Source organism: Gossypium hirsutum, unplaced genomic scaffold (assembly GCF_007990345.1).
Source record: "Gossypium hirsutum isolate 1008001.06 unplaced genomic scaffold, Gossypium_hirsutum_v2.1 scaffold_155, whole genome shotgun sequence".
In the NCBI taxonomy this organism is placed as follows: domain Eukaryota; kingdom Viridiplantae; phylum Streptophyta; class Magnoliopsida; order Malvales; family Malvaceae; genus Gossypium; species Gossypium hirsutum.
The window spans coordinates 1-25,585 of NW_024402839.1; the positions used below are offsets into that span (position 1 = coordinate 1).

A 25,585-nucleotide genomic window follows, 5' to 3' on the forward strand; every position below is an offset into this window, starting at 1 on the left:
TTTGTTTACAAAGGAAAGAAGGACTTCCCTTATTCTTCAGCCAGCTCCCATGGCATTAAGCACGGTGAGACATCAAACTGCGGTGGAATCAATTTGCATATATTTTTTCCCAAAATGACAAGGGATTTATGCTTTTTTTCCAGATTTTTCTGTTGAGAAGAACTGTGTTGATTATGCTATTGATGAACCAATACCAATGGATATGATTTTCTTCTTTCATAAGGCTTTAAAGAAAGATTTGGATTATCTTGTCCTTGGTTCAGCTCTGCTGACAGAAAATGCCGGGTTTCTCCCTGAGTTCCGCCAACGCTTCCATTTGATACACTTCTTATATCGGATCCACAGTGATGCAGAGGATGAGGTAGCTTTTCCAGCTTTGGAAGCAAAGGGAAAACACAGAAATATCAGCCACTCTTATTCTCTGGACCATGAAATAGAAGCTGAAAACTTCAGCAAAATATCCCTCATTTTGGATGAGATATATGAATTGCAACTTGAATTTTGGACATCCGGATGGTAGCCAGCCAAAATTCTTAAGTCCTGGAGTATTGGCCCAGTGCCGGGAGCGAGAATAGGTGTTGGGCGGGCAGATTACGTATGTTGTTGTAATGGATGGACAATTGGTTAGGAGGAGATAAATGGTGGTTAGAATTAGGACATAAAATAGCTAAGGAAACAGAGGAGTCAACTATTCCTTCGTGGACCCCAGATCCATTGAGATTATCACAACATTTATCCTGAAGTCCTTAACAAACGAGAAGCCATTTGTGACAATTTCTCAAGGAACTAGTTCGAATGGTTGCTGATGTTGAGCTGTTAGATTGCCAACATAGATGATAAAGTAAGGCTTTTAAAGGTGATGAAAACTGTTCTGAATGTTCCAAACTGTTTAGCATGAGCAGTGACAAGCGATGCAATGAAGCAGCTGATCTGATGGGTGGACTAATGAGCCAGATCAAAGTTTCAAGTAACTCATAACACTGGGCAATGCAAACAACTAAAGACAATGAGTCAAGAAGATCTAGAGGCTGCCATAAGAAGGGTGTCATCTGACACATCGTTAGATCCTGAAAGGAAATCACACGTGATGCAGAACTTACTAATGAGGTGGGTAATAAGCATTACTTTTCCAGTAATGATATCTTTTAAACTTTAGGAGAAGATTTGTGGTCTTCGTAGGCTGCTTTTAGATAATCTAACGCTTATTTCACATGTTTATAATTGGGTTTGCAGGCAGAAACTCCTATCTCCAAAAACCCATGAGCTAATACATTTATCTCAAATGCGACAATAGGCTGCTAGAAAATACAATTAGTGCCTTTTCAGCTGTTTATATATCTATTTTGTGGGTGTATGTGTTTTTTATATCTTCATTAGAATTTGACTCTTTTTTTTCTGGTACAGTCGTTGATTCTTAGCAACAGATATCTAATTTAGAAGTAAACATTCAAATAATGGAGAAGGAATTCCAGGTCAGCATCCATCCTATCGTGACCTCTGGAACTAGCATTGGGTTGTAAACACTACAAAGGAACTGTAAACTTTTTGCCCCATGTTGCACCAGCTTTATACATGCATTCATTGCCATAATGACGTGGCTGATCATAAACTGGATAGGTAATAACACTTTGTATATGAATTTGCTTTCCCTTTTAAAAATTAGAAGTTCTAAATTTTGTGTCTCTTCATCACATTTACCTGCTGTTCCTAATAAATATGCAGAAAATCTGTCACAAAAATGATGTGCATGAAATGCTTGGTAATTCAGCCAATTGGATTTACATGCTCAACGGTTTCCTGCCATAATCTATCAATGGGAAAATATTATTGCAGGATCTGCAAGTTATTCGATGACGAAAGGTGATATCTTGTTTAATTGTTCTCATATAAGATATTTACTGTGTTGAAGATTGATTTTGGACATTTCTAGACACCTAACATGATGCAACTAAATTCTGATTCTCTTCAAACTTCATTGCTACCATTGAACTCATTATTTTTACCTTTGTTAGCCAACAAACTTAATAGGAAAGGATCAGATTTAAGAGTTTGTCCATGATCAAAGTGGCATTGGAAACATTCAACTTATCTTTCACTATTTCTACTCTAGAATATGCAATACTAGAAATTAGTATGCAAAGCTACTTCCACTGCACGATTAGAATTTGATATTGATATTTTTATATGTTTCTTCTCTAGTTTACTATTTAAATGCCTGTGCTTGATATGTGGTCATTGGTGGGTGGTTGATAAGTTTTGCAGTTATAACTTATAAGCATTCTTTCTTCGCATAAATGAAAGGCCAAAAGTAAACTGATTTCAAATGTTTGGAATGTTATACTTTATGATCTCATATACTATGCATAGTCACGTTGAAGTCATTGCATTTTATCAGGGACCTCATGAAATTTTAAGGGAATGAAAATTTTCGTTGAGCAGATATAAAGGGAAATGTGTATTATCCATGTCAAAATCTGACATAAAATGATGTCACCTCGTACTTTCATGAATGGAAAAAGACAATAGATAACTCAGATATGAATATTTTATACAATCAAAGGGTATTAGAAAGTCCAAACATTACGATAATTTTATTTTCATTCTGAATTCTAAATTGTTATTATTTCAAATATTATTCTTTCGTTTTTAGTCTTCTTAGGTTGCCTTTAGGAACTTGGATTTCAAAAGATGAATTTGGATTTAAAATAGCATAAGTTGCGTGATAAAATGCATATAAATTTAGTATTCATGATTAGTTTTCAAATATATGAATTTTGGATGCCAATGAGCAGTGAATTTGAAATTTCTATTATGTAATTGTAAATTTGAAATTCATCTCTTTATACCTGTCAAATAGATAATTATTTTGATTCTGAACTAGCTTAATGCATAATGTATAGATTTCATTCTCATTTTATATATTAAACGAAATCCCAGTCCAAAATTTGGAATATGTTTCCAAACATAACATTAACAAACTGCAATTTGGTGCAAGTTTAAAGCTATTGTGAACTACCTATCATGTAATATAGAGGGTTGTTAACTTCTTGATTCTACATTTATGAATTGTTTAACATGGAAAATTTTCAACAGGCAAATTTATCACTGCCCTTACTGTAACCTCTGCCGAGTAGGGAAGGGATTGGGTGTTGACTACTTTCACTGCATGAATTGCAATGCCTGCTTGTCACGATCTCTGTCACTGCATGTATGCAGAGAAAAGTCCTTTGAGGACAATTGTCCTATTGCCACGAAGACTTCTTCAGCTCCACAGCTCCAGTAAAAGCGCTTCCTTGTGGACATATGATGCACTCAGCTTGTTTTCAGGTACTTAAGTCTGAAGTTCTTTTTCCTTGCAACTTTCACCGAAATTTATCTGCTTCTTGTGTTGTTTCTAGGATTATACTTGTACACACTACACCTGCCCAATCTGTAGCAAGTCACTTGGGGACATGCAGGTTGTTTCTCCTTATCTCTAATGTCAATGAATGTTATCATTGGAGTTCTAAGTTGACCATATCCAGTTATCATGTCAGCGCAAATTTATCCTTATATCTGAAATTGCTTGCATTTTCTCATATGAGTGCTTCACTGCTGATAGCAACAATATATGATATGTTGCCTTCCCTAAAATGTACTTGTTTGTGATTTCCTAAATCAATTGGTTCATAAAAAGAGTGAACCTGTGGGGAATCAAAATCAGTGTCCTGTAGTAACAAATTGCTTAGGGTTAAAACTTTTCTGTAATAACAATTTTTTTGTCCTGTAATTTCTACCCTCGTTAGTCTCAATTACTTGGGAAGCTTGGAAAATTAAAGATTATCCCCCCCCCCGGAGTTTTAGTTAAGGGGAAGAAAGAGGAAATAACACTTTCACATCATTATGCTGTAATTAGTGCTTGAAGATATGTAAACAGCTAAACTTTTAGAATCAGTAATCCGGAATCTAACAGGCTTGAGAAGATCTGAAGTCTACAAACTGAAGAAAACAATGCCTCACATTTGTATCAAATTGATCCATGTTCAAATTTTAGTCTTCCCCATGACCGGCTAGGTGAGTACTATTAGCAGAGACGATCATGCTAGCCACTAACATGCTCGACTTCAACTTTTATTTGTTTCTTTTTTTACATGGAAGTTCAGATTGCCTGCTTGTTTAATTTGATTATATGAAGTGCATTGGAACTATCTTTAGTAAATGACGATGAATTGATGCTTTGAGGAGTTGAATGATCCTTAAACCTTTTAAGGGTGTTTTTTTGCAGGTCTATTTTAAGATGTTGGATGCTTTTTTGGCTGAAGAGAAATTCCAGATGAACATCATGACCGAAATCAGGTTCATCGTGTTGTTTATTTGTCTTGGTTTATCATAGGCACTCTTCTTTGTAAGTTATAGAAGCCGTGTTTGAGAAATTATGATACGGACTGGACAGTGAAATTATTAACTTAAATTACAGGCAATACTATGCAATGACTGTGAGACAAAAGGAACAGCTCCCTACCATTGGAAGTATCATAAGTGCTCCAACTGTGGCTCATATAACACGAGAGTACTATAGAAGATGAAAGACAAGCGCGCATTCTCTCGCCATCCATTGCCAATTGAAAGAAACCTACCTTAGGTCCACCATGAGGAGAATATGTCTAAGGGTCTGTCTTCCGTATTTTGAAAACTTTACCAACCGTGTGCATGTTCTAGATAAATAAAACCAAGAAACTCATTCTTGTTATCCAGCTGCTTATTCAAGTGATGTTTCCTATTAAACCCTACGCAAGGATTCTGCTTATAAAACTACCCATACTAAGGGAGACAATGGATATGATGCTTTTTGTTTTATATAAATTATGGAATTTTTTTTCAACTTAAATCATCGTATGTTTTTAGGATTATTATTATGCAAGTTTAGTATAATGAGAAAGGATTGTATCAAAGAGGGATATTATTTGTTTCAAGATGAAAATGCTGATATGGCATAAAACTATTAGAAAAAGGATACAGATGACGTGGCGTTATTGTTTCATACAATCCTTTCCCTAGAATAATTATGGGCAGTAAAAATTCCACAAACATTATATTAATGCATTTCAGAGTTTATTATAACCTTTGAGCTGTTTCATAACTAGAGGCGATGATGGGTTGGTTTGGATCAGGCCTCAATAGAATTTTAGGCTTGGGTTATACTTAAAAAATAGGCTTAAAATTTTACCCAAATTTGGCTCGGATAAAAATGTTAAAATCCGTACTTGACTCGGTCCATCCGTATTAAATTTTTTTATATTATTATTTTTATATAAAAATAAATTTAAAAAATATAATACATCAAATACACTAAAAATATTAAAATAAATGTTTTCTAACAAATTGAAAATAAATTAAAAAAATCATTTAATACTAAGATAGCTGTAACTTAACAAGCAAATACCTCTTAAATAGTAATAGAATTAACATACAATATCCAAATAATAATAGCAATACAATAACAAAATGACACTAAAACAGTGACAAAAAGAGTTATTCCATGGTACTTTAGTTTTTTTTATTCTAAAAAAACAGTAAAAAAAATACACATGGAGAGATTTAATATTCTTAATATGATGTATTCATGTGTTTAAATTTCGTTTTACTTGTAATTTAATTTAATTTTTTTATTTTTTATATCGTACATATTTAATGTGTTATTATTAATTAGGTTCAAGCCATATATTTTATTATTTATTGTATGTTAATTTTAAATACAAATTTATGTTCAAAATACATGGTTTCCACACACAGATATGCGTGATAGTGTTTATTATTAATGATATTGTTGATTGAGTTAGTGTCGTAAATTAATTTAACACCAACTTAAAATTGTTGCATTCATTTAGGATTCTTAATCTGATGTAGACCTGTTCATGGGCTAGAACAAAATTTTAGACCTGTTTGATAGGCCCCAAGTTTGGCTTGATAAATAAGCCTAAAATTTTATTTAAACTCGACTCGAATAAAAATATTAAAACTCGAACTCGGTCTAACCCACCTGTATTAAAATTTTACAAAATTACTGAGTGAATTTTTTATAGTGTGACAGATTAAGACTACAAAAATCGTTGGACTGTTGAAATTGTAGTTAGTGCCGGCATTAAGATTTTTTAAGAGATTCAAGTTTGTGTAAGACCCCGTAAATTATTTACGTGATTCATTAAATTACTTTTGTTATGGTTTGTTTGTTGTTTTACTTTTGTTATGACAATCGGAACAATGTTCATTAGAAGAGTTTTCATAACATACTTATATAACTTTTTAATACTATTAATTTATTCAATTATTACTAGGAACAATATATTAATATCATTTTAACATATTTTTAAATATTGTATGTTGTTGCAATAATATTAAACACTAAAAAACTCTTTAATAATCGATTGAGTCTTAACTCAGTTAATATTAATATTGCTATCTGTGCAGAATTATTGATTTTATCAAACTTTCAAAGTTTTGTTTTTGGTAAAATTAAAGTATTTGTGTTTCCTTTTAATAAAAAGGAAGGTTGAAATTGGTGGTCGTCATTCCTGACATCACAAACGAGTCCAATCCATAGTCAAAAATCTAAATGCAAGACCTAAAAGGGGTATGTCCTTGTCATTCACCATATTATCATTCCATTCTTTAAATCTAAATGATTATATTCCCACACAAAATATATTCCAATGATAGGATATTTTTTGTCATTGTATCTCAACTGTGTCCACAGTATCCCACATAGCTTTAGGAATTCATTTTTAGTAACTTACTCTAAAAACAAAAGGAGTTTTTATTTTGTTTTAAGTTTTAACCTGTAAAATGTTTTTTTTTATATTAATTTTTGTAAATTCAAGATTTATAGTTGCTCAGTTTAACAATGTTGTTTATAAAGTTCAAACTTATATTTTTTTCCTAAACCATTAAACACAACACTTATTGATAATTTTTATCAAATTTTAATCTTTTATTTTGCAAAACACTTTGATTAAAGAATAATTAATCTTTTTTTTTTCAAAAAGAGGAAATATTATATGCAACCCGAATCAAATAAAATAGTTTAAATTATGGCACACCAAAAATCTATGTAAAAATATATTTACAAATATTTTATATTAAAGTTAAGTGATATTAGGTTTGAAATGCTAAAATTAAAAGTTCGTTTATTTCTTTGGACAGTACTCACATTGAGGAGATTAGTCATTGCTATTGACGGTGGATATCCTAATTTTGACAAAAAAAAATTTAAAATTTTAAAACTTATGTGCCTCAAGTTCAAATCGCATCATAGTATTAATTTATTAAAAAGCATGAAAAGACAAAAATAATTTTGTATTAATATTTCTTATTTTGTATATAAAAATATTTTAATAATTTCTCAATTAAGTTGGTGCTCGATTGACTCGTCACACCGACTCAGTCAAGAGTTTAATATATGTATAGACTAAAATGTAAATTTGTTTAGTAATATTTTTCTCGTATCGTATTAAGGGAAACACAGTGAGTATTTATACATGTTCCTACTGCTACTGTTACAACTCACAATAGAGCCCACTATTTTGTCTCGATCTGGGGGCCGATGGCACTAACATTCCATGTCTCTGGTGCTGACATTCCCTGGGCGTCCCCTGGCCTAATGAATGTGTGTCTGCGAAGCACACAGTCCTTTCTGATCCTTGGACTGACATCTCTAGCGAGCCTCGTACCCACTGGTCACGAGTGGAGATCCCTTGTAGGGCTCACGATCCCTTCTACAGATATAGCTCGTGACCCATTCCTGCGAAGCTACAAAGAGGAAGGAGGGAGAATTAATGAATTGTACCTGCAACAATGCTAGTAATGGTTGATTTTTTTTTGGGAGGGGATGAAATTGTTTTTAGCTTTAATGGTAGGAGTTGAAATTTAGTAACCAAAAGAGGTTTGAGAAGTCAAGGAGTTGGAGATGAAGGGGAAGAATTGAAAGTCTTTTTTTTTTCTTTTTTTTTCCTGCTGCAATGAACTCCCCTGTTTTTTTTTTCTGTCTGTAACGTATCAAAAAGCTTAGAAGATGAAGAGTTCTTTTCACTTTTGAAGAAATAATTTTTTTGGGCCCTTTCCGACCTTGGACCCTGGACAACTCTACTCCCAAACTACCCAAGGATCGGGCCTGGGTGGTGGATGGTGATTATGTATACGAAAAAGAGAAACATCTAACTGTGCTTAAAACTTCGCTTTTCTTCACCAACAATGGCTTCACTGTTTACGATTGTAAAGGTCAGTTGGTTTTCTGAGTGGACTCGTATGGTCCTGACCCTTAATGCTCATGGAAGATACTTGCTCACTGACAGAAAGAAGGTAGTTTTTTTCTCGTTTCCATTTAAACGATTTGTCTGGACTCTTTCAATGAAATAAGACAATAGTTAGATTTGCTTTAATGGGTTCTCTTATGAGCTAATCTAAATAAGTGGATATAGTTTTGACTTGTGAGTCAATTTGTTTAAAGTAGATAAGTTGGAGCTTCACCCAAAGGAGCGTTTTGGGTTTTAAGTTTAAAATCAGGTTTTTTTATGTAAAATATAAAATGAAATTAAAATTATGCGAAAAAAATTAAAGTATAAAAACTACATGTCATTTTAGTATTGGTATTTTAATGATTTTGAACTAAAATAAAATAAAATGATAAATTAAATTATTATTTTATAATTTTTAAAGTTGAGTGATTTAATAATAAATTTTCTAATAGTGGAGTAACAATTTATATAATTTAGTTCAAAAATGGTAACAACTCCTTGTAGATTCCATATTATCCATTGCAATTCGCACCTTAATGCCATCGCTTGGAGACCGAAGAAAGGGGCTTTAGAAAAGACACATCCGTTTTTTTTATCACAACATCGGCACCACACTTGGCTTCCTGCGCGAACAATGCAGCATCAATCAAGCATTCCCGCACACCTATTCCTGCACTCAGTCCTTCAACAGAGAGACCATTTCTCATCGGATCACCATAAGTTTGAATACCGCTTCTTGTTGCTTGTCACTCCTATAAATAAACAGGTGATCGTGATAAAATAATCGAAAAAGGAACCTCACCATTGTTCCATGAGTTCGTTTCGCACCCACCATATATGCCAGTTTATCATACAAAACTTAGCACTTGCTTTTTTAAGAAGACACATGGTATCATCCAAGTCATGAAAATATTTGAAATTTTCATCAAATTTTAAGGATGATAATACCTTTTCCGTTAAAAATAAATAATGGATAAACTAAAAATTTCAATGTCACCCCCCTCTCTTATAGAATATGTTTTCATCATTCTCCCCCACTCAAAAAAAAAAAAAAAAAACCCAACCATACTTATACCTCATTAAAGGTTAGGTTACCCACCCACGCTTAAATATTTGTTTGAAATTTCAGAATATTTAGACAAACAAACTAAAAATGAATTTAAATAAAAAAATAAGTTTGTTCGAAATATGGGTTACGCTCGAACTTTAATATTTAAAATTTAAGAGTGACTTAACATGATCCATTTTCAAGTTTATAATATATATTTTTATTAATTATACTGTACTATAATGTAAAGATTGAAAAATACGATAGGTTATTTAAAAATATATAATGGTAAAAGAAGTTGTTGACACCATTTTTTTGATGAAATGGGGTCGACTTGGATTTTGGAAAAAAAACGAAAGTGGGCACCAATCCTTTTTGATGAGGTGTGATCGGGTCACCTTAGAAAATTACTATTTTTAATAAACAGTTTGATTTATTAAAATTACGCTTTTTGGTCTACGAAATTCAGAAAGATGGGTTCGGGAGTCGGTTACGTACGAGGAAGGATTAGCACCCTCGTAACGCCCAAAATTGGTACCTAGTTGATTAATTAGTGTCTGTGTGTCGAAAATTAAAAACTCGTAAATAATTTAAAAATACGATCCTTCTTTATATATGTTATTTTAAAATTACTCGAATAAATCCAAATGGAAAATGCCTTCTTATCTCGAAGTAACAAGATGTCACATCCAGTAAGTTAAGACACCACACCTCGTATTTTTTAGAGTAAGCTTGCCTTTTATTTTCTTATTTAAACCTCATTTATTTCAATTTTAAAAGGATATTCGGTTATTTAGGTTCAACGCGAGAAAAATCGAAACCCAGTAAGTTAGGGCACGACTTCCCGAATTTCCAAATACGGAATATTGCCTTTATTATTTTAAAATTTTAAAAGGATATTTGACTATTGGGTCGAACGAAAAATCGAAACCCAGCACGTTAGGACACGTTTTGTCGAATTTTCAAATGCGAAATATTGCCTTATTTTGAGATTTGTTACGAGTTTAGGTAAAAGAATAGTGAAAAGTTAAAAAAAAAACGCATTTAATTTATTAGGTTTTTTAGAGAAATCATTTAATATGCAAAAGGAATTGTACATGGCTATTAATAATAATACAACATGCATTTGAAACAAAGGCCTAACATACATCGTAAAATTCAAATGTTTTAATATTTAAAAGTTCTAGTATCAATGTGCATGAATAATAATAATACAATGGCATGTATAATACTACGAACTTAACAACGACAATGCACATAATACTAATAGATCTAAATTTTGGAAGCATTTGACATTATTAAATAAATAGATAGCGAGAATAAAGGCACAAATAATACACGTCAACCAATAAACATAAAGCAAATGAATAATAAATAAATAAAAGGCATATAAGCTTAATTGGAAATTTAAAACAAATAATTAAACGAATATCAAATAAAATAAATAAATAAAATAAAATTAGTAACCGTTTTTAAAAAAAAATGAAATTTGAACTTAAATTTATTAAGGACCGAATTGGAGTTTAAATAAAATCAGTGGGTTAGATTTGAAATATAAAAAAATAGGAGTCGATTGGAACACGCGCAACGATGCGGGGGCTAATCGGGAAATTAATCCCTGACCCTTACACGCACCGCTTTAAATGGAACGAAAATGAAATGTTAACAAAATTACATGGGAAAATTTAAAACTAAAAAGGACGCCATTAAGAACTGAATTAAAAGCGGAGGGACTAACCGCAAAAATAACCGTTTTCATTCGGCACAAAACGACGCCGTTTACAATACTGGTGCATGCGCATGGTTCTAGGACCAAATTACAATGTAAATAAAATTTAGAGCCGAAATCAAAAATAGACAAAAACTACATTGAACATGTTCACAAAAGCGAGGGACTAAATGCGCAAATGTCCCCCAAGGAAACACGCGGATCCTCAGCACCCGTTGGGTCGGGTCTTCGGGTCAAATTTGAAACGCCGCCGTTTTGGCCACCAATACTAAGGCCCAAAATGACGCCGTGTTGTAGCTTATATAAATAACAAAAGAAATAAAAGAAAATTCATTTCCTTTAGTTTTTTAGAAAAAACAGATAGAGTGAGGTCTCTCTCGGTTTCTCCCAAATCCGGCCAACAGGGCCGACGCTCGCGCCACCGTGGCTGACGGCCGGCGCCGCACGAGGACGTCTCCGATCAACGCGTCCAAAGACCAAAATCTTAGACGGGGGAACAAGGAGATAAAGAAAAGGCCCTAGCCCTTCCCTAAGCCCGAGTTAGACGGTGGCGAAGGACCGATAACGACGGATCTAAGGGTCGATTCAGGTATGATTCCCGTTTCCTTTTTATATTTCGAAAATATTTTAAAATAATAATAATAATAATAATAATAACAAAAAGAAAATCGCATGCAAAGGAAAACAGAAAAATGAAGGTCTCGAATCACCTTAGTTTTTTATTTTTATTTCTTAGTTTCGTAAAAAGGGAAGAAGAGTTACAAAACACCAGATTTTTGGCTTTTAAAGCTGATCTAAACAACTCCTAATATCCATTTTTGTTGTTTTGTGATTTGGATTGTCTGTTTGTTGTTTTCTGCCTTGTTGGTTTCTCTTTGCAGGTGTCAGACGCGTGGTGGTGATAGGCCGGTGGTGGTTGCGGCGTCGAGGGGACTAGGCTAGAGCGTGCGGCACTGAAGGCTCCTGCTAGGGTTTTTTTGTTGTAAAATTTTTAAGTTCGTTGGGCCTTGGGCTAGTATTGTTAATTGGGCTTGGGTTGTTGTCTTTGGGCTTTGGGGCCATATTAGGCCCGGGCAAAATTTAGGCCTTACAGAAGTTACCTATACTTACTAAATATTAAATTAAAATAATTATATTTACAAAAATAAGTGGGCCTAAATAGTTTTAAATTGATCATTTACAAAGATGACCGATCATAGACAAAATTTGATATTCATATTTTAGTTCAAATAAAACTAAAACAATCGCGTATAATATTAAAATCATAAATCAACCTAATAAGGATTTAATCCACGATAAACTTTACTTGTAACTAACCTAACTTAAAAACTCTGAAGAGGTGTGTCCTATTTATTATTTATTATTTTTAATTTTTGTTCTATTATTTTGAAGCCAAATACATTATTTATCATATTTGATTTTTTAAAGGAAAAATTACGAATACAAACATTATAAGTCAAATATTTCTTAAAAAAAATTATGATTACAAATTTACAATTAAAGATGCAAACAACACAAGGCGAATAATTGCAAATAAAACCAAATTTTAATATACTATTACACAAATAATCAGCATACATCTAAACTTATTTTGAAAAAATAGATATTTAATTTTAAATCAAATTAAAATTTTAAAAATTATCCAAATACAACATGGTTTTAAGGTAAGTTTGAATGGGCGGTGGAGTGCTGTGTGATGCGTTTAGTTTACTTGTTGTCTTATACTACAATATTATTACAATATCTAATTTCATTGCTACCACTATTTTTATATTAACTATTAGTAAATTCATTACCCATCTAAACCCATAACTTCTCCTTATCATCGAACAAAGTGCTCATTGATGATATGTATTAATCATGGGTGATAGTTGATTTTTTTATGCTTAGCTTGAATTACTATAAAATTAAAATTAAATAAAAATAAAGGACAACGTGGTTCAATCAAAATTATTATATATATTCATTAAAATCACAAAATGATCAGAATAAAATCTACCTTTAGAATGGTTATTCCACATTGAATTATTAATCAAAATACGAAATAGTTTACTTCAAAAAATGATCTAATAGAATATAATGACCATTCAATCTAACCAAACATAGCCTCTATATAATATAAAGCCTTTATGAAAGCCATACGTCCTGTGGTGTAAGCAAAATGCGGTCAATCCAAAGGGCAAGGAACGTGGAGACATGGGGAGGGCACATGCTGGGCGAAAGCTACACACGCGCGCGAGTAGCGACATTACAACTTAATTTAACTAACTGAAAATTCAATGGGTGACCCCTCACGTGATGAAAAGCAGCGGACGGCATGATTTAGGACTTAAGCCCTCCTGGCCTCCCGTTACTTTATTTAATCACTTTTTGTTTTTTAAATAATCAGACCCCTTCACTCTCTCCTTCTCCGCGTAAACCTCACCTTCCCTTGTCTTTTCTATTTTGGAATCACGGGGTTGGAGAACTCCTCACATTGGGTCAATCATTTCCAATTTTGTTTCTTAATAGCTAGTGAGTATATATATATATTATAATTAATCAAGAAGTTAAAATCATTTGTTATTGTTGAATAATTATTAAAGTTATTTATTTAACAAATAAAAATCTATCTAAACAACTTCACCATAAATATTACATTACTATTCTTTGTCACTAAACATGATAATGTCACGATTTTTCTTTTTCTTTTTTAAAGAAAATAAAGATTTTAAAGAAGGATATTGTATGAAGTTTGGATACAACATTTTTAGTAAGAATGAAAATATATTTAAATATGATTAAATATGTCATATTTATATCTAATAATTAGATACATTTAGTTTTGTTCGCGGAAGTTGAAGTCTTAAGGCCCTGATGCTCCAAGTTCAACTTTTACTTGCATAAAATCATGTGTGGGGTGTTTTTAAATTTATTTTAACTTAAAAACTCATTATGTGTGCCTTCTCTAGAACTATTCTAATTTGGTTTTGGATATATTTTAAATATTAGTTTAATTGTCCTTTGTAATACTCGATTCTAACTATAATTTATTCAAATGTGAATTATTTGTAATAATTAGTGAAGTTTATTTTCGAATAATGCTACCATATCTGTACAACACATGTATAATGTAGAATAAATCAGCATAAAGTACATTGGATAAAGAACCAGATCAAATAAAAAAAATTAAAAAAAACTCACACATTATTTATGCATGTATCGTAATTATATATGATGAGACTCGAATTAGGGTATTCAATAACTCATTTTTAATATTTTATATTTGCTTGATTTGTTTTATGTTTTGAAAATTGAAAATGTTAAATATTTATAAAATTTAAATTATATTAACATATAAATATATATTAATGTACTAAAGCAATGCTTATGTGTACCTATATTTTACAAATAAAATACTAACTAATATTAATAAATTCCAAAAACTGTTAAATTAAAATAGACTAATATATGCACATATCATTTTTAGACGAAATTCGAAATCGTACGGAAAAAAGAGAGAACAAATCTTGCAATGAACCTTTTTTTGAAGGACATTAATGATTATGAAGTAAATAAGAATATATTAGAAAAACCAAAGAAATTTCTATTAGGCATGACCCGATCCGAATGAAACCCGTTTTGACGCCCCATTATGACATCAACACCACAAAAAGGCCTGCGGTGCGACTCATCCCATAACGTTGTTTGGTAGAACATCCCCGTCACCCCCCGTGGCAATCTCTTAAATCTGTAGTAAAAAACAACAAAAAATAATTTAAAAATCATTCAAATTGCCATCGTTCAATTCATAACAGAAATTTTAGTCCTCATACAAGCTTAAAATCCAAACTCTCTCCCAAATGCAAAGCCCTTCCCGCTCTCTTTTCTTCATGTTGCCTTCTTTTGCCCGTGGTTTAGCAGTGCATGGGCGGTGGCCAGGCTCACTCAGACCCGCCCGACAAGGAGGAGGACCGAAAGTCGCCGCTTGCTGCGGTGGCTGGTCTGCGGCTCCAAGATGCTCCTATTCTTTTCCTGCTTTACTTCCATACGGCTATACGGGCGGAGCTTACTGAGCTCCGGCGTTTGGCAGTTGCGGCCGCTGCGGATGGGAAGAGTGACTCATACTCGCGTGAATTCGTGGTTGAGCTGTTTAGAAGGTTCGAGTTTCTTAAGCTTGTTTGTAAGTATCACTGCGCTGCTGAAGATGAGGTGAGCTGATCTGACTGCATATTTATTCTGTTTGGCTGTCTAGAAAATGAAAATAGACTCGTCCGAAGAAAACGGACAAATGTCGTCCTTCTGTCTTCTTCAGATAAAATCTATGAAAATTTCCTTTTTCCATTTCTTTTCATTTCTCAGCAATCAAATAGAGCAGGTGGCTTTGGATCAGTTGAAATCTTTATTGTTGATTCTTTTTAACTAATTTTACGAATATAAGATGATCAAGTAATTAGCCGAGGATTATGCATGCAATAAGCATTAATTCATTGTTGTTTAATTATCAACTATAAACGAAAGACTTTTGGTGTAACCAAAACATAAGTTGACTTTCACGCTGAATATTTTATATGTTTCATCCATCAGATTAATAAATTAATCAGAGTTTAGGTAGGTTATGTGGCTTTTGATTTTTATAAGTAGAAGAGTTAAAGAAATAAGAATTGCTGCTAATTCTTTTAGTAATACTAAATTAATTAAAGACGGACATAGCATTGAACAAAGCTTAGCTAATAAAGAAACGCTCTTTTTTTAAAACATAGGTTAATGTTAAAAGGTTAATATTTGATGTACTTGCAGTGTATAAAAATGTTAGTGGAAAGTGTCTTAATGCTGACATGAACTCCTAAAATTTGACAATACAAACCGGTGGGTAGAACTAAAGTAGCAAAAGAATTTTTTCCGTCAAGCACATATGTTTTATAATGTTTCAACTCGGATATTTTTCGGATTTCAGAAGTCCACATTAGCATTTAGATGGTTTTTCATTAGCGAAGTTTTCAATTTTACTTGTTTGTAGCAATATGAAATGTACAAAAATTTATAACCTAGTTTTATAGAGTAGAGATTAGATCTCATTTTTGACAAACAAGGAATGCCTAGATACTTTAACCTCCATCATAGTATGCGTTTATGTACGTATAACTTTCCAATTGACATCAGTAGTTCCATGAGTATAAACAAAAATTGTTGGCAGGTTGTCTTTCTAGCTCTGGATGCACATGTTAAAAATGTGGCTTGTACATATTCACTGGAGCATGAAAGTATAGATCACAACTTCGATTCTGTTTTCTATTGCTTAAATGCATTGGAGGGAAGTGAAAATACCTCTAAAGCATTGCAAGAACTTGTATTTTGCATTGGCGCCATCCAAGCTTCTATTTGCCAGCATATGTTGAAAGAAGAAAAGCAGGTAACTCTCTTATTTATTTTTATTAGTTATTTCTTTTTGCTTTTCTTTTTCCCATTACATGAATTGTGTTGCTTTTCCCCCATTAGCTTGCCCTTTGTTTCTAGTTTAAGCGATACCCAAAGGTGAAGGTTGGATTGTTTCTGGGGAGTGGGCACAAAGGTTTTTTTCTTAGAGCTATATAGATGCATAAATTATTATGTTAAAAAGTGTATATATATACATACCTTCATCCATTTTGTGTTCATACTGTGAAACTGTTGTAGATGAGAGAACTTTACCATTGCCACATCTAAAGTATCAAAAGCATTCTCAGAGGAGATATATAATTAGATTAGATGCATATAAAAGTTTAAAGGATTATCCTATACACATCTTCTGGAAGTTTTATAACTCCATAATAGATTTAAATGCATGCTGTGTGTCCATCAAACTATAATAAGGGAGTCGAAATGAGCTTGTAGTCCTCAATTACATTTGTTTCCTTTTTCTGTTAGTCTATAAATTGAACAAAAGTATTTTTTATTCAAATGCCCTAATAGTATTTTTAATTAGACGCCCTTATCAAAACTAGGATGCAAAAGAAGGAAACCGCTATGCTATGAATAAGAAACTTCTATTTCATCGCAATTTTTTAGCCTGGAAAACCATGGCATCTATTGATTGATTAGATGACTTTTATTTTCTATTTTTCTAATTTAATGTCTTTAAGGCAATTGATTAGATATCTAACCAAGGGAGAGTAAGTTTGCAAACTTCTCTTTTTTATGTCTTTGTGTCACTTTTTCATTTGTTTATCTTTTAATTTTTAGCACAATGAGCTCTTTAAAGATGACACTCAAAATATTTAAAGTAGTAGGATACTTAATTTATTTAACAACAGCAGTTCCAACAATTAATTTTTGATATAGTTGCGTTCTTCATGTTCAACATGTCAATGCATACCTGACTAACCAACGTTCTACAATCTTATGCACTGCATGCAGGTTTTCCCTCTGCTGGTTAAACAATTTTCTTTCCAAGAACAAGCTTCTCTGGTGTGGCGGTTCATTGGTAGCATCCCTGTAATTCTGCTGCAGGATTTTCTACCATGGGTGATCTCTTTTTCTCATCCAGATGAGCAAGAAGAAATAAAAAATTTTGTAAGAGAAGTTGTACCGAAGGAAAAATCATTGCAAGAGGTAGATCACTTGTTATATTCTTACCAGAATTTGAGTAACCTTCCTGACGGTAACAAATTTAAACAAATTTTGAAGGTTGTAGTATCCTGGCTAGATAAGAAACACCGGACTGGTTTTGAGTTTCACATTGAGCTTGCGAAAGGAGTTCAGCCTCTTGATGGTCCTATCTCTATCAAAAGCAAATTCAAATTCCATTTGATTAAGAATCCTCTTGGATGGATGAAAGCACCTTGTTTTCAAACAAATACCGGGAATAATCCAATTGATGGCCTTCTTTTCTGGCAAGGAGCCATTCAAAAAGATTTGAAAGAAATTCTGGCAGAGCTGCATCAAGTAAAAACATCAAGCTGCTTTCAAAATCTTGATTTTATTGTACTCAGACTGAAATTCCTTGCTGATGTCCTAATCTTCTACTGGTAACATATGTTTCCTAAAACATTTTTGCAGACTAATTAAAATTTATTTGATTAAGGTGTCTACTTTAAATATTTTTGTCTGTGCCACTAAATGTAACACCCCCTAACTGAGTTGGCAATGGCCCCAGTCATAGAGACCTCAAATTATGGTTGGTGGCTCTCTATGAGCCTAACTTATTTGAGGTCTCTATATGGTCAACCTATGGTGTGAACAGTGACTCTGGGCCCCTTAGATTGGTTTAACTATGGTTTAAAAGTGAACTGTGAAGTATCGATACTTGAAGGAAAGAGTATTAAGTCCTCCAAAGTCAGTAGCCAAGATTTGAAAACAGGGAATCTTAGTCTCAAGACTTAACAACTAAGTCTGGAGACGTGCACTATTAAGTCTCGGAAATACCTCTATTATCTTTCCTTGTGCTATTATTTCTTTATCATCTTGTCCAAACTTTCAGAACTTGTTTTGTTATTTGCAGCAATGCACTGGAGAAGCTTTTTTACCCTGTCTTGGTTGATGTTTCCGACATTCAGCTGTCTCTGCCCGCTCAAGATCTCTACATTGCAAGTGATATTAAACATTTACTGTACTTGGTAAATTATAATAGTCAAAAGGGGATAACAGAAATGAGTTTGTGAAGGAGCTGTGCCAGAAACTGGAGTCCTTTGTGAGGAACATTGACATAAAATTTAGTTTACAAGAAAATGAGGTATAAAGTGATTATTTATTTGCCATTCTTATACAGAAAAGTAGGATAAGATGGTCTCTATTGCAGCTTCAATTTTAAGTCATGATATGGCTTTATCTCTTTGTAGTTACATACCAACCATGTTTCCAATAATCACTCACTGAAGTTTTGCCTGGATGACTGCCATCAACCAATTATTAAAAATGTTTTGCTACATTTTCCTTTGACACTTTTCCAGTTTCTTTCAGGTATTCCCCATCATTAGCAAGAACTGCAGTAAAGAAATGCAGCAGCAGCTTCTGTGCATAAGCCTCCAGGTGGTGCCACTAGGTTTGCTGAAATGTGTGGTCACCTGGTTTGCTGCTCATTTATCTGAGGATGAATCTAGGTCCATTCTGCATATTATAAAGAAAGGATATTCTTTGACCCATGCATCTTTTGCATCCCTTTTATTGGAGTGGTTCCTTTTAGGTTATTCAGGAAAAACCTCAGTTGAAAGTTTTAGAAGGGACTTGGAGAAATTGTTCAGCAGCAGATGCTCTTTTCTTCCTGTGTCAATTGAGGAGGATGCTGGATCTTCTTCCTTTCTTTCCGATATGTCCCTTGGTAAAGGATCTAAGTCTAAGATAATTAAGCCAGTTTTTGTTTACAAAGGAAAGAAGGACTTCCCTTATTCTTCAGCCAGCTCCCATGGCATTAAGCACGGTGAGACATCAAACTGCGGTGGAATCAATTTGCATATATTTTTTCCCAAAATGACAAGGGATTTATGCTTTTTTCCAGATTTTTCTGTTGAGAAGAACTGTGTTGATTATGCTATTGATGAACCAATACCAATGGATATGATTTTCTTCTTTCATAAGGCTTTAAAGAAAGATTTGGATTATCTTGTCCTTGGTTCAGCTCTGCTGACAGAAAATGCCGGGTTTCTCCCTGAGTTCCGCCAACGCTTCCATTTGATACACTTCTTATATCGGATCCACAGTGATGCAGAGGATGAGGTAGCTTTTCCAGCTTTGGAAGCAAAGGGAAAACACAGAAATATCAGCCACTCTTATTCTCTGGACCATGAAATAGAAGCTGAAAACTTCAGCAAAATATCCCTCATTTTGGATGAGATATATGAATTGCAACTTGAATATTCTAGTGGTGAACCAGTTACACTGGACTGGGTGGCGAAGCGCCAAAAGCTGTGTATTGATCTTCAGGATACATGCAAATCGATGCATAAGTTACTCTCTGACCATGTGCATCGTGAAGAAGTTGAACTTTGGCCCTTATTTAGAGAATGTTTCACGCTAAAGGAGCAAGAAATGATCATAGGAAACATGCTTGGAAGAACAGGAGCAGAAATATTACAAGATATGATACCCTGGCTTATGTCATCTTTGACTCCGGATGAGCAGCAAACTCTTAAGTCCTTATGGCACAGTGCCACGAGAAATACAATGTTTGATGAATGGTTAGGAGAATGGTGGGAAGGACATAAAATAGCTAAGGAAACAGAGGAGTCAACTATTCCTTCGTGGACCCCAGATCCATTGGAGATTATCACAACATATTATCCTGAAGTCCTTAACAAACGAGAAGCCATTTGTGACAATTTCTCAAGAACTAGTTCGAATGGTGCTGATGTTGAGCTGTTAAGATTGCCCAACATAGATGATAAAGTAAAGGCTTTTAAAGGTGATGAAAACTGTTCTGAATGTTCCAAACTGTTTAGCATGAGCAGTGACAAGCGATGCAATGAAGCAGCTGATCTGATGGGCTGGACTAATGAGCCAGATCAAAAGTTTCAAGTAACTCATAACACTGGGCAATGCAAACAACTAAAGACAATGAGTCAAGAAGATCTAGAGGCTGCCATAAGAAGGGTGTCATCTGACACATCGTTAGATCCTGAAAGGAAATCACACGTGATGCAGAACTTACTAATGAGGTGGGTAATAAGCATTACTTTTCCAGTAAATGATATCTTTTAAACTTTAGGAGAAGATTTGTGGTCTTCGTAGGCTGCTTTTAGATAATCTAAACGCTTATTTCACATGTTTATAATTGGGTTTGCAGGCAGAAACTCCTATCTCCAAAAACCCATGAGCTAATACATTTATCTCAAATGCGACAATAGGCTGCTAGAAAATACAATTAGTGCCTTTTCAGCTGTTTATATATCTATTTTGTGGGGTGTATGTGTTTTTTATATCTTCATAGAATTTGACTCTTTTTTTTCTGGTACAGTCGTTGGATTCTTAAGCAACAGATATCTAATTTAGAAGTAAACAATTCAAATAATGGAGAAGGAATTCCAGGTCAGCATCCATCCTATCGTGACCCTCTGGAACTAGCATTGGGTTGTAAACACTACAAGAGGAACTGTAAACTTTTTGCCCCATGTTGCAACCAGCTTTATACATGCATTCATTGCCATAATGACGTGGCTGATCATAAACTGGATAGGTAATAACACTTTGTATATGAATTTGCTTTTCCCTTTTAAAAATTAGAAGTTCTAAATTTTGTGTCTCTTCATCACATTTACCTGCTGTTCCTAATAAATATGCAGAAAATCTGTCACAAAAATGATGTGCATGAAATGCTTGGTAATTCAGCCAATTGGATTTACATGCTCAACGGTTTCCTGCCATAATCTATCAATGGGAAAATATTATTGCAGGATCTGCAAGTTATTCGATGACGAAAGGTGATATCTTGTTTAATTGTTCTCATATAAGATATTTACTGTGTTGAAGATTGATTTTGGACATTTCTAGACACCTAACATGATGCAACTAAATTCTGATTCTCTTCAAACTTCATTGCTACCATTGAACTCATTATTTTTACCTTTGTTAAGCCAACAAACTTAATAGGAAAGGATCAGATTTAAGAGTTTGTCCATGATCAAAGTGGCATTGGAAACATTCAACTTATCTTTCACTATTTCTACTCTAGAATATGCAATACTAGAAATTAGTATGCAAAGCTACTTCCACTGCACGATTAGAATTTGATATTGATATTTTTATATGTTTCTTCTCTAGTTTACTATTTAAATGCCTGTGCTTGATATGTGGTCATTGGTGGGTGGTTGATAAGTTTTGCAGTTATAACTTATAAGCATTCTTTCTTCGCATAAATGAAAGGCCAAAAGTAAACTGATTTCAAATGTTTGGAATGTTATACTTTATGATCTCATATACTATGCATAGTCACGTTGAAGTCATTGCATTTTATCAGGGACCTCATGAAATTTTAAGGGAATGAAAATTTTCGTTGAGCAGATATAAAGGGAAATGTGTATTATCCATGTCAAAATCTGACATAAAATGATGTCACCTCGTACTTTCATGAATGGAAAAAGACAATAGATAACTCAGATATGAATATTTTATACAATCAAAGGGTATTAGAAAGTCCAAACATTACGATAATTTTATTTTCATTCTGAATTCTAAATTGTTATTATTTCAAATATTATTCTTTCGTTTTTAGTCTTCTTAGGTTGCCTTTAGGAACTTGGATTTCAAAAGATGAATTTGGATTTAAAATAGCATAAGTTGCGTGATAAAATGCATATAAATTTAGTATTCATGATTAGTTTTCAAATATATGAATTTTTGGATGCCAATGAGCAGTGAATTTGAAATTTCTATTATGTAATTGTAAATTTGAAATTCATCTCTTTATACCTGTCAAATAGATAATTATTTTGATTCTGAACTAGCTTAATGCATAATGTATAGATTTCATTCTCATTTTATATATTAAACGAAATCCCAGTCCAAAATTTGGAATATGTTTCCAAACATAACATTAACAAACTGCAATTTGGTGCAAGTTTAAAGCTATTGTGAACTACCTATCATGTAATATAGAGGGTTGTTAACTTCTTGATTCTACATTTATGAATTGTTTAACATGGAAAATTTTCAACAGGCAAATTTATCACTGCCCTTACTGTAACCTCTGCCGAGTAGGGAAGGGATTGGGTGTTGACTACTTTCACTGCATGAATTGCAATGCCTGCTTGTCACGATCTCTGTCACTGCATGTATGCAGAGAAAAGTCCTTTGAGGACAATTGTCCTATTTGCCACGAAGACTTCTTCAGCTCCACAGCTCCAGTAAAAGCGCTTCCTTGTGGACATATGATGCACTCAGCTTGTTTTCAGGTACTTAAGTCTGAAGTTCTTTTTCCTTGCAACTTTCACCGAAATTTATCTGCTTCTTGTGTTGTTTCTAGGATTATACTTGTACACACTACACCTGCCCAATCTGTAGCAAGTCACTTGGGGACATGCAGGTTTGTTTCTCCTTATCTCTAATGTCAATGAATGTTATCATTGGAGTTCTAAGTTGACCATATCCAGTTATCATGTCAGCGCAAATTTATCCTTATATCTGAAATTGCTTGCATTTTCTCATATGAGTGCTTCACTGCTGATAGCAACAATATATGATATGTTGCCTTCCCTAAAATGTACTTGTTTGTGATTTCCTAAATCAATTGGTTCATAAAAAGAGTGAACCTGTGGGGAATCAAAATCAGTGTCCTGTAGTAACAAATTGCTTAGGGTTAAAACTTTTCTGTAATAACAATTTTTTTGTCCTGTAATTTCTACCCTCGTTAGTCTCAATTACTTGGGAAGCTTGGAAAATTAAAGATTATCCCCCCCCCGGAGTTTTAGTTAAGGGGAAGAAAGAGGAAATAACACTTTCACATCATTATGCTGTAATTAGTGCTTGAAGATATGTAAACAGCTAAACTTTTAGAATCAGTAATCCGGAATCTAACAGGCTTGAGAAGATCTGAAGTCTACAAACTGAAGAAAACAATGCCTCACATTTGTATCAAATTGATCCATGTTCAAATTTTAGTCTTCCCCATGACCGGCTAGGTGAGTACTATTAGCAGAGACGATCATGCTAGCCACTAACATGCTCGACTTCAACTTTTATTTGTTTCTTTTTTTACATGGAAGTTCAGATTGCCTGCTTGTTTAATTTGATTATATGAAGTGCATTGGAACTATCTTTAGTAAATGACGATGAATTGATGCTTTGAGGAGTTGAATGATCCTTAAACCTTTTAAGGGTGTTTTTTTGCAGGTCTATTTTAAGATGTTGGATGCTTTTTTGGCTGAAGAGAAAATTCCAGATGAACATCATGACCGAAATCAGGTTCATCGTGTTGTTTATTTGTCTTGGTTTATCATAGGCACTCTTCTTTGTAAGTTATAGAAGCCGTGTTTGAGAAATTATGATACGGACTGGACAGTGAAATTATTAACTTAAATTACAGGCAATACTATGCAATGACTGTGAGACAAAAGGAACAGCTCCCTACCATTGGAAGTATCATAAGTGCTCCAACTGTGGCTCATATAACACGAGAGTACTATAGAAGATGAAAGACAAGCGCGCAATTCTCTCGCCATCCATTGCCAATTGAAAGAAACCTACCTTAGGTCCACCATGAGGAGAATATGTCTAAGGGTCTGTCTTCCGTATTTTGAAAACTTTACCAACCGTGTGCATGTTCTAGATAAATAAAACCAAGAAACTCATTCTTGTTATCCAGCTGCTTATTCAAGTGATGTTTCCTATTAAACCCTACGCAAGGATTCTGCTTATAAAACTACCCATACTAAGGGAGACAATGGATATGATGCTTTTTGTTTTATATAAATTATGGAATTTTTTTTCAACTTAAATCATCGTATGTTTTTTAGGATTATTATTATGCAAGTTTAGTATAATGAGAAAGGATTGTATCAAAGAGGGATATTATTTGTTTCAAGATGAAAATGCTGATATGGCATAAAACTATTAGAAAAAGGATACAGATGACGTGGCGTTATTGTTTCATACAATCCTTTCCCTAGAATAATTATGGGCAGTAAAAATTCCACAAACATTATATTAATGCATTTCAGAGTTTATTATAACCTTTGAGCTGTTTCATAACTAGAGGCGATGATGGGTTGGTTTGGATCAGGCCTCAATAGAATTTTAGGCTTGGGTTATACTTAAAAAATAGGCTTAAAATTTTACCCAAATTTGGCTCGGATAAAAATGTTAAAATCCGTACTTGACTCGGTCCATCCGTATTAAATTTTTTTATATTATTATTTTTATATAAAAATAAATTTAAAAAATATAATACATCAAATACACTAAAAATATTAAAATAAATGTTTTCTAACAAATTGAAAATAAATTAAAAAAATCATTTAATACTAAGATAGCTGTAACTTAACAAGCAAATACCTCTTAAATAGTAATAGAATTAACATACAATATCCAAATAATAATAGCAATACAATAACAAAATGACACTAAAACAGTGACAAAAAGAGTTATTCCATGGTACTTTAGTTTTTTTTATTCTAAAAAAACAGTAAAAAAAATACACATGGAGAGATTTAATATTCTTAATATGATGTATTCATGTGTTTAAATTTCGTTTTACTTGTAATTTAATTTAATTTTTTTATTTTTTATATCGTACATATTTAATGTGTTATTATTAATTAGGTTCAAGCCATATATTTTATTATTTATTGTATGTTAATTTTAAATACAAATTTATGTTCAAAATACATGGTTTCCACACACAGATATGCGTGATAGTGTTTATTATTAATGATATTGTTGATTGAGTTAGTGTCGTAAATTAATTTAACACCAACTTAAAATTGTTGCATTCATTTAGGATTCTTAATCTGATGTAGACCTGTTCATGGGCTAGAACAAAATTTTAGACCTGTTTGATAGGCCCCAAGTTTGGCTTGATAAATAAGCCTAAAATTTTATTTAAACTCGACTCGAATAAAAATATTAAAACTCGAACTCGGTCTAACCCACCTG

At 33.1% G+C, this 25,585-nt stretch overlaps 1 protein-coding gene, 1 long non-coding RNA gene and 1 other non-coding gene across 3 annotated transcripts; all 3 read left to right on the forward strand.

The window, feature by feature from the left end:
* Positions 1-143: 143 nt before the first annotated feature.
* Positions 144-4,861, forward strand: LOC121226385 (zinc finger protein BRUTUS-like At1g74770; the record flags this gene model as incomplete). Its single annotated transcript, XM_041110343.1, is given in 10 exon segments — positions 144-516; positions 894-960; positions 1,419-1,472; positions 1,565-1,617; positions 1,723-1,860; positions 3,094-3,242; positions 3,245-3,327; positions 3,399-3,458; positions 4,265-4,335; positions 4,457-4,861. Coding segments are annotated over 10 exon segments (1,157 nt in total), but the record flags the coding sequence as incomplete, so codon positions are not given.
* Positions 4,862-11,122: 6,261 nt separating this feature from the next.
* On the forward strand, positions 11,123-12,192 carry LOC121226386 (uncharacterized). Its single transcript, XR_005924211.1, has 2 exons — positions 11,123-11,636; positions 11,929-12,192. It is a non-coding gene; the product is annotated as an uncharacterized lncRNA (long non-coding RNA).
* Positions 12,193-14,731: 2,539 nt separating this feature from the next.
* On the forward strand, positions 14,732-24,423 carry LOC107946490 (zinc finger protein BRUTUS-like At1g18910). The gene is made up of 12 exons (XR_005924210.1): positions 14,732-15,238; positions 16,224-16,439; positions 17,423-17,617; positions 17,693-18,033; positions 18,507-18,737; positions 18,965-20,655; positions 20,955-21,173; positions 21,280-21,417; positions 22,653-22,887; positions 22,959-23,018; positions 23,825-23,896; positions 24,018-24,423. It is a non-coding gene; the product is annotated as a zinc finger protein BRUTUS-like At1g18910 (transcript).
* Positions 24,424-25,585: the final 1,162 nt, after the last annotated feature.